At 46.8% G+C, this 10327-nt stretch overlaps 1 protein-coding gene across 5 annotated transcripts in view; it reads left to right on the top strand.

Moving 5' to 3' along the window:
• Positions 1 to 10327, top strand: part of PLEKHM1 (pleckstrin homology and RUN domain containing M1) — a 52523-nt gene that overhangs the window by 20863 nt on the left and 21333 nt on the right. For all 5 annotated transcript variants that reach the window (XM_017549317.2, XM_017549318.2, XM_017549320.2 and 2 more), the window contains one exon: positions 9386 to 9656. In XM_017549317.2, the coding sequence (XP_017404806.1) occupies positions 9386 to 9656 (271 nt within the window). The remainder of the gene's footprint in view (positions 1 to 9385; positions 9657 to 10327) is intronic.

Here is a 10327-nt window from a genome sequence, read left to right on the forward strand (position 1 = left end):
TTTTTTTGAGACAGAGTCTCACTCTGTCACCCAAGCTGGAGTGCAATGGCACGATCTCGGCTCACTACAACCTCCGCCTCACGGGTTCAAGCGATTCTCCTGCCTCAGCCCCCCGAGTAGCTAGGACTACAGGCACGTGCCACCACGCCTGGCTAATTTTTGTATTTTTAGTAGAGACGGGTTTCACCATGTTGGCCAGGCTGGTCTCGATCTCTTGACCTCATGATCCACCTGCCTCGGCCTCCCAAAGTGCTGGGATTATAGGCATGAGCCACTGGGCCCAGCCTCAGTATGTATTCTTTCGTGTCTGGTTTCTTTCACTGAACACTACGTCTGTGAGCTTCAGCTGTACATATAGTATGAGGCTATGGTTTGTTCTTTTCCATTGTTCTATAGTATTCCATTGTAAAAATATATCACAACCTATTATCCATTCTCCTGTTAATGAACATTTGGGTTGTTTGCAGATTTTGACTATTCTGAAGAAAGCTGTAGTGAACGTTCTTGTACGTGCTTTTGGAGAGCCTCGGTGCTTATTTCTGTGGGTATATACCTGGGAATGGAATTGCTAGGTCCTAGGGTGGCAAATGTTTAGCTTTGTTTTTTGTTTTTTGTTTTGAGACTGAGTCTCGATCATTGCCCAGGCTGGAGCGCAATAGCGCAATCTCAGCTTACTGCAACCTCTGCCTCCTGGGTCCAAGCGATTCTTTTGTCTCAGCCTCCTGAGTAGCTGGGACTACAGGCGTATGCCACCATGTCTGGCTAATTTTTTGTATTTTTAGTAGAGTCAGGGTTTCACTGTGTTAGACAGGATGGTCTCGATCTCCTGACCTTGTGATCTGCCCACCTCCGCCTCCCAAAGTGCTGGGATTACAGGTGTGAGCCACTGTGCACAGCATGTTTAACTTGAATAGATAGCACCACCAAACAGTTTTCTGAAGTGTTGTGCTAATTTATACTCATATTGGCAACAAATGAGCATTCTAGTTGCTCTTTATTCTTGCCAATGGTGTCACCAATCTTTTTAATTTTAGCCACTCTGGTAGATGTGTAGTGGTTTTAATTTTCATTTTTTTGATGACTAAAGGTGATACTTTTTCATTTGCTTATCGGCCAGTCCATCCTCTTTTATAGAATGTCTGTCCAAGCTGTCATCCCAGTCTTAAATTTAGTTGTGTGTGTCTATATTGATTTGTAGGAGCTCTTTATATATTATAGTTTTAAATCTTTTATTGGGCAAAAATAGTATATATATCAAGTATCTTTTTCTAGTCTATAGGATTAGACTTTTAAATCTCCTAATGGTATTTTTGTTCACCAGCAATTCTTTTAATGATGTGCAGTTTATCAGTCTTTTTGTTTATGGTTTGCCCCATTTAAGAGATATTCATCTCCACCAAGGATCTGAAGGTATTTGCTTATATTATCTTCTAGAAGTTTTAGTGATTTATGTTTCACAATTAGGCTTGTGATCTTTCTGGGATTGATTGATATTTATTTATTTATTTTTTTAGAGATGGGGTTTTACCATGTTGGTCAGGAGGCTGGTCTTGAACTCCTGACCTCGTCATCCGCCCACCTCGGCCTCCCAAAGTGCTGGGATTACAGGCATGAGCCACCATGCCCAGCCTCTGGGATTGATTTTTGTGTGTGGTGTGAGTTAGAAGTCACACTGGGTGACTTCTAACTGGGTGCAGTGGATCACACGTGTAATTCCAGCACTTTGGGAGGCCGAGGCAGGCGGATCACGAGGTCAGGAAATTGAGACCATCCTGGTTAACACGGTGAAACCCCATCTCTACAAAAATACAAAAAAATTAGCTGGGTGTGGTGGCACACACCTGTAGTTTCAGCTACTCGGGAGGCTGAGGCAGGAGAATACCCGGGAGGCAGAGGTTGCTGTGAGCCAAGATCGTGCTACTGCACTTCAGTCTGGGTGACAACCTCTGTCTCAAAAAAAAAAAAAGTCAAAGCTCATATTTTTCTATATGAATATCTGATTGGCCTCACTCTGTTTCTTGAATATGACCATGTAAATCACAGAACGGTCAGTGTGGGTCAGACTCTTTGTATTTGCTATTCTGAAGATGCTTCAGTACATCCTGAATATTTACTTCCTGAAAATGAATGCTCTAGGACCCTGAAGGTTGTGACTGCGCACCTACCAACCCATGCTGAAGGTTGAAGAGAAAAGCTCTGTAGTGCCTGCCTTGAGCTGGAGGCAGAGTGACAGCTTGCCTCGATGCTGGCTGTGTGCCCCACGGGGCTCCAGAGAGCGGCACTGACCAGGTTGAGTTCACTCCTGCTCAGGATCTAGCTTCTGCTTTACAGGCTCAGGCATCCTATCTTGCCAAGGCCTCAAAGCTGATGGGACAGGGTAACATCTCTGCTCACTAAGCTCTGATCCACTGGCCTCCTTGCAGCCTGAGGTTGGAAGGAGTCCAAGTGAGCTCCTTCCAACCTCAGGCTTCTTTATTTAAATTTTTTTTTGAGGCAGAGGCTCACTCTGTCACCTAAGCTGAAGTATAGTGGCGCGATCTCAGCTCACTGAAACTTTCGCCTCCCAGGTTCAAGTACTTCTCATGCATCAGCCTCCCAAGTAGCTGGGATTACAGATACCCCCCACCATACCCAGCTAATTTTTGTGTTTTTAGTAGAGATGGGGTTTCACCATGTTGATCAGGCTGGTCTCAAACTCCTGGCCTCAAGTGATCTACCTGCCTCAGCCTCCCAAAGTGCTGGGATTACAGGCATGAGCCACCATACCTGGCCCAGCCTCAGGCTTTTATGTTTGCTGTTCCTTCTTTCCCAGCTTGCTACATTGTTGTCTCAGCCTTCCCTGACCGGACCCCCATAGCTCAAAAGCCATCCCCAGTGACGCTGTGTCTCATTCATCTGCTTGACTTTGCTTATAACACTCATAATTACAGTATATTATCTTTTTGTCTCCTTGTTTATTTTCTGTCTTCCTTACTAGAATATTAGCTCTATGATACAGAGCACCAGGCCTGTTCACTTTTGTATTGTCAGCACCAAGCACTGTACCTGGGAGAGAGTAGGCATCGGTGAATAGTCCTCAAACTCCCAAGAGATTCTTGAGATACCAACTTCTAAGTTTATTTTGTTCCCCCATCCCAGTATAAGGCTGTTTGGAATGGTTCTTTTTCTTGGTATGTCCGGCAAGTGCCTGGCCCAGAATCATATAAGATGAGGGATTAAATCATGACCATCCCAATATCTTTAATATAAAATAACAAAGGTGAATCAAGGGGCCTGGAAGGAAGGAGACAAATGTGAATTTTAAGATTATGGACGTTCAGGCTGGGCATGATGGCTCACGCCTGTAATCCCAGCACTTTGGGAGGCCAAAGCAGGCCATTGAAGTGTATCGTCAAGCGGACAGAGTGGTCAGGTTGGTGTGATCATAGCAGGCTCTGCCTCTGTGCCAGCTACAGGGAACTCTGATTGCTGGAAGGTTGCTTAGGGAATGTCACATGTAAGCACTTGGTGCTGAGTCTGATGTGAGAACCTCGGGTCCTGCTGCCGTCCTGTGTCCATCTCACAGGGGAGTTGTGGATGCATTCACTGCTCATTCAGTAGGTAGTCACCAGGTACCACTATATAGCCTGCCAGCTTACGTGGACCTGCTGGGCTCCTGGCCTGTGGACAGTGCCAGGCTGTGCCCTGCATGTCTACCCCTGTGGTCCTCATCTTTCTATGCTTCTGTCAATTAGCCATGTGCTTTTTATTTGACGTTATTTTGGGGGAGGTGTTGTGGTCACCGTCAGGTTTTATGGTACAGAGACCCATTCAGTCTTTCTCTTTAAAAAATTGATTTTTAATTCATTGAACACAAAGCACCTACTATAAGCCAAGCACCATGTTAAGTGCTAGGGGTAGAGTGATACAACAGGACAGACAAGAGCCCTTTAGGGACAGATATTAGATTAGACAAATGATTATCTGCATCATAATTACACTTGTGCTAAGCCCTGGGAAGGAAAGGTGCAGGGAGTAGGGGGCTCTCAAGGGTGACACATGTCTGGGATCTGGGGGCTGTGAGTTTGTTTCAGTTTAACTCCCAGAGGGTAGTGTGAGTTCTAGGACTTGGTCTTCATCACTGTCCCCATGGACCACCTGCCCATGGTACTTGGTTCCACTCCCACAGTTATGAGTACAGGTAGTTCCTTTGCCTGGCGTAATGAGGACAAGCTGGACAAAGTCTCATCCTTCTGAAAGTGGCCCAGAGACCATGTGTCTCACTCCTCAGCCACACTCCTCTCTGGGATTCAGGTGTTATATATGGTGTGATGAAGCCTTTAGTAATGCAAGGTGGCATTCTTTTGTCTTGGGTACCTGGTGACGGTCGTGGCTGTGCTATAGATCCTTAGTTGATGATGATTTCCCTCTACTGTTAAAGGGCAGGGTACTTGCCAGACATGGTCCCTGAGTGAGCAGGTTGTAGGAACGTGGTGGAAAAAAAAGGAGAGAAGGAAGCCAGGTGCCGTGGCTTACGCCTATAATCCCAACACTTTGGGAGGCTGAGGCAGGCTGATCACCTGAGGTCGGGAGTTCGAGACTAGCCTGGCCAACATGGTGAAACCCTGTCTCTACTAAAAATATAAAAATTAGCTGGGTGTGGTGGTGGGTGCCTGTAATCCTAGCTACTTAGGAGGCTGAGGCAGGAGAATTGGTTGAACCTGGGAGGTAAAGGTTGCAGTGAGCCAAGATCATACCACTGCAATCCAGCCTGGGTGACAGAATAAGACTCCATCTCAAAAAAAAGAAGAAAGGAGAGAAGAGAGAAACAATGGTGTTCATGCGTGTACTCTCTCTCATACCCTCTCTCCCCTCCCCACCCACCTGGGGCACACAGCCTCAGACCTCTGTCCAGGCCCATATGCAGAAGCTCCGAGGAACCTGCATTCTCACTGTTTTTCCCTGTTGCTTGAGAAAGCAAAAGGCTACAATCAGGAGAAGGGCAAAAAAAAAAAAAAAGAAAAGAAAGAAAGCAAAAGGTGTTTCCTAGTTTCATTTCCTGGCAGCTGTGATCAACAGACTGTGTCTGAACATGTCCTAGTAGTCTCTTTACTCACAGGAAAGAGAAGCCCTCCCCAGTGAATGTCCATTTTTTGTTTGTTTTTGAGACAGACTCTTGCTCTGTTACCCAGGCTAGAGTGCAATAGCTCCATCGATCTCAGCTCACTGCAACCCCTGCCTCCCAGTCTCAAGCAATTCTCATGCCTCTGCCTCCCAAGTAGCTGAGATTACAGGCATGCACTACCACACCCAGCTAATTTTTATATTTTTAGCGGAGATGGGGTTTCACCATATTGTCCAGGCTGGTCTCAAACTCTTGGCCTCAAACAATTTTCCTGCCTTGTCCTACCAAAGTGCTGGGATTACAGGCATGAGCCACCATGCCCAGCCTGAACATCCATAATCTTAAATTTCACATTTGTCTCCTTCGTTCCAGGCCCCTTGGCTCACCTTTGTTATTTTATGTTAAAGACATTGGGGTAGTTTTGATTTATACCCTCATCTTGTACGACTTTGGGCCAAGCACTTGTTGGAGATACCAAGAAAAAGAACCATTCTAAACAGCCTTATAGGTACTAGAAGCAGGATAAGCACAGAATATCGTGGGATCCCAGTCGGGGCCTAACCCAGCTAGGGATGGGAAGGGCGGAGGCTGGGTGAGAGAAGCTTCCAGGCAGAGGTGATGGTTGTCCCCAGAGCTGAGTCTTCAGGGATAGTACTATCTCCTGTCAGGGCCATTCGCAGGCGCTGGAGATCACATGACTTCCCAGGTATATGTGAGGCTGCCCGGATAGCCACATGGTTGCTGGGGAGCTGTTTCTCCTGCCCATTTTCCTCAGGGAGGTCCCCCAGGTCTTGATGACCTACGCAGGCTTTGCTCAGTATCTAGTCCCCAGTGCCTTGACTGACACATCATCTTTCACTGGGAGGGGGAAGCACCTGCCAGTTCTGAAGGCCCCATGGAGGAGGCCCTGGGGACCTAGTTCTGTGAGCTGCCCCCCGCCCAAGTGCCTGAGTCAGAACTTGCCACCCTTGGCTTGAGGAGTTGTGTAGCATCCAAATGGATCCAACTGTCCAAACCAGCCCTTCCCTGATTACAAAGCAGGTATGCAGTCTTGATTCAGGGACTGGAAAGAGCAATGTCAGGGTCAGGTTAGTGGCACTTAACAAAACAGGAGGGCTGGTCGTACCACTGTGTGACTCAGTTCCTCTGTGTACACAGCCACTTAGCATAGCCCAGCCAGCTTCCTTGCCTCTGCTCTTCCATGTTCAGGCACAGAAGGCCAGGGAGGAATTGAAATACTGGAGAAAAGGAACTAGAATCCACTCCCACAAGCCCATTCACCCCAGGTGCTCCCCGCAACCCCATCTCTCCCAGCCAGTGAGCAGCTTCAGATTCAAAAGAGAACAACGAAGGGATGGGGCAGGGCCAGGCTGCCTGGGGTTGCAGGACCCTGCGCAGAAGTGAGTGGCAGGGGCAGCCAGTGAGGACCCTGAGACCTACTCGCCAGGCCTCCCTCATCTCAGACCTGAAAGCAGGGCTTAGAAACCCTGCATACTGGGACAGCTAGATACCCACATGCAAAATAATAACACCCCTTCCTCACACCTTACACCAAAACTAACTCAAAATGGATCAGAAACCTAAATATAAGAGCTAAACTTCACAGCTCTTGGCAGAAAACACAGAAGTAAATCTTTGTGATACTGGCGTAGGCAAAGGTTTTTTAAGATACAACACCAGAATCACAAACAACAAAAATAGACTTCAACAAAACCTGGACTTCATCAAAATTAACAATGTATGTGCTCCAGAGGGCACCAGCAGAAAAGTGAAAGCACATCACAGAATTGGGAAAAAATATTTGCAAATCATAAATCTGATAAGGGTCTCATATTCAGAATACATAAAGCACCTTACAACTTAGATTAGTTCCTAGGGCCAGCATAACAAAGTACCATACATGGGATGGTTTAAAACAACACACATTGCTGGGCAGGTAGCTCACACCTGTGATCTTAGCACTTCGGGAGGCCAAGGTGTGTGGATCACTTGAGTCCAGGGGTTCAAAACTAGCCTGGGCAATGTGGTGAAACTCATCTCTACTAAAAATGTAAAATACTAGCTGGGCGTGCTGGCGTATGCCTGTAGTCTCAGCTACTCAGCGGGGCTGAAGTGGGAGGATTACCACTATACTCCAGCCTGGGCAAAGGGCAAGACCCTGCCTCAAAACAAAATAAAACAGGCCAGGTGCCATGGCTCACACCTGTAATCCCAACACTTTGGGAGGCCAAGGCAGGTGGATCACCTGAGGTCAGGAGTTCAAGACCAGCCTGGGCAACATGGTGAAACCCTGTCTCAACTAAAAATACAAAAATTAGCCGGGCATGGTGGTGCGCTCCTGTAATCCCAGCTACTTGGGAGGCCAAGGCAGGAGAATTGCTTGAACCTGGGAGGTGGAGGTTGCAATGAACCGAGATTGCACCATTGCATTCCATCCTGGGTGACTAAGCAACATTCTGTCTCAAAACCAAAACAAAACAAAACTGATATTTATTCTCTGATAGTTCTGGCGGCTCCTTCTGGAGAGTCTAAGGAAGAATCTGTTCTCGCCTTTCTCCTGGGTTTTGGTGTTACAGGCGCTTGTTTGCATTCCTTGGCTTGTAGACGTGTCACTCCGGTCTTCTCTCTCCACTGTCACACATGGTCTTCCTCCGTGTCTCTGTCTTCACTTGGTGTTCTCCTCTCTTTGCGTGTCTTTTCTCCTCCTCTTATAAAGACACCAGTCATACTTGATGAAGAGCCCATTCCACTCCAGCATGACCTCATCTTAACTAATGACTTCTGCAAAGACTCTATTTCCAAATAAGGTCACATTCTGAGGTACTGGGGGGTAGAATTTCAACATGTTCTTTTGGGGGGGGGCACAATTCAACCCACAGCACAACACAACTCAACAACAAAAAGCCCCATTTTAAGACAGACAATGGATTTGAGTAGATTTGAATGGATTTGATTAGATTTCTAAAGGAGAGAAATTGGAACCCTCATACATTGCTGGTGGGAATATAAAATGGTGCAGCCTCTTTGGAAAACAGCTTGGTAATTCCTCAAGAAGGGAAACAGAGTTACACATGACCCAGCAAGTCTACTCCTAAGTATATACCCAAGACAATGAAACATATGTCCACACAAAAACTTGTGTATAAGTGATTGTAGCAGCACTATTAATAATAGACAAAAAGAAGAAAAAACCCAATGTCCATCAGCTGATGAGTGAATAAGCCCAATGTGGTGGATCCAGACAATGGAATATTGTTTGGCAATAAAAAGGAATGAACACTTATACATGCTTATATAACATGGATGCACCTTCTTTTCTCTTCCACTAAGAGAAAGAAGCCAGGCACAAAAGGTCACGTGTTGTATGGTTCCATCCCTGTGAGATGTCCAGAACAGGCAGATCTATAGGGACCGATAGTAGATGAGTGGTTGCCTAGAGCTGGGAGCGGCTGGGGGAGATGACAACGGCTAATGGGTATGGGGTTTCCCTCCTGGGTGAGGAAAATTTGCTCAACTTAGGTGGTGGCAATGATTGCACAACTCTGTGACTAAGCCAAAATGCTTGAATTGGATACTTTATTTATTTATTTTTAGAGATGGGGTCTCATTCTGTTGCCCCAGATGTAAGCACTTGAGGGCAGTGGCGCGATCACGGCTCACTGCAGCCTGGACCTCCCAGGCTCAAGCAATTCTCCCTCCTCAGCGTCCTCAGTAGCTGAGACTACAGGTGTGCCATCACGCCCCGCTAGTTATTTTTGGTAGAAATGGGTACTCACTATGTTGCCCAGGCTGGTCTCAAACTCCTGGACTCAGGTGATCCTCCCACCTTGGCCTCCCAAAGAGCTGGGGTTACAGGTGTGAGCCAGCATGCCTGGCCAAATTATATACTATAAGTGGTTTAATTTTAGGATATATGAGCCATATCTAAATAAAGACTAAAAAAAAGTTTTTTAGGCTGGTCACAGTGGCTTACACCTGTGATCCCAGCACTTTGGGAGGCCGAGGCAGGTGGCTCACCTGATATCAGGAGTTTGAGACCAGCTTGGCCAACATGGTGAAACCCCTTCTCTACTAAAAATACAAAAATTAGCTGGGCGTGGTGGCAGGTGCCTATAATCCCAGCTACTCGTGAGGCTGAGGCAGGAGCATCGCTTGAACCCTAAAGGCAAAAGTTGCAGTAAGCCATGATTGCACCATTGCACTCCAGCCTGGACAACAGAGCAAGACTCTGTCTCAAAAAAACAAAACAAATTTTTAAACAAATAACTTCTTTCCTAACAGAAAAACAAGAGCTGGATCTCAGAAGATGACTTCTACCGGCCTTCCCAGGAGCAGCCCCTGGAGAGTGCTTCAGACCACCCCGTAGCTTCTTCCAAGGGGACTCGAGAGTCAAGGCCTGGTCTCCACAGGCATTTTTCTCAAGGACCAAGAAAAAGCTGCTCCCTGGGGGCATTAGACCAAGTGTGTGTGCCTTCCCCAGGAAGCAGGCAAGCCAAGGCAGCCCCGGCACAGGGCCATAAGAGCTTCCGGGTGGTTCACCGCAGGCAGATGGGTAGGTGACCAGGAGGGTCCCAGGTGGGGCCCATGGGCAGGGACCAGGCCTTTCAGAAGGCAGCTGTGAAGTCCTGTTTTCCATTGCCAAAGCGGCAGTATGTTCCACAGTATTATAAAACCTCATTGTAGAATGTCATTATAATCGTGCTCAGTCATTCAGGGAAGCATTTCAGGAAAAGTACTATATTGTCTCAAAACTGCCTACACGGACAAAAATATTGTTTCACCTGTCAAATAGGAAAATATTTTCCCTGAAAGCTACTGTGTGCAATTTATGATTATAGAGAACTCTTGATTCCACCTGTAGCTCAGAGCAAATCTGGCCCCATGAAGCCCCAGGTGTTTTAAATGGGCCTTCCAAAGGTCTTTACTCTCAGTAGTTGGTTTATGTAACAGCTCTGGGGGGATTGATCAGATCTGCTGTTTGTTTTGTTTGTTTCTTTGTTTGAGATGGAATCTCCCTTTGTTGCCCAGGCTGGAGTGCAGTAGCATAGTCTTGGCCCACTGCAACCTCACCCTCCTGGGTTCAAGGGATTTTCCTGTCTCAGCCTCCCGAGCAGCTAGGATTGCAGGTGCCCACCACGACGCCTGGCTAATTTTTGTATTTTTAGTAGACATGGGGTTTTGCCGTGTTGGCCAGGCTATCTGCTATTTGTTTAATGTCCTCCA

This window comes from Cebus imitator, unplaced genomic scaffold (genome assembly GCF_001604975.1).
Source record: "Cebus imitator isolate Cc_AM_T3 unplaced genomic scaffold, Cebus_imitator-1.0 Scaffold217, whole genome shotgun sequence".
In the NCBI taxonomy this organism is placed as follows: Eukaryota; Metazoa; Chordata; class Mammalia; order Primates; family Cebidae; genus Cebus; species Cebus imitator.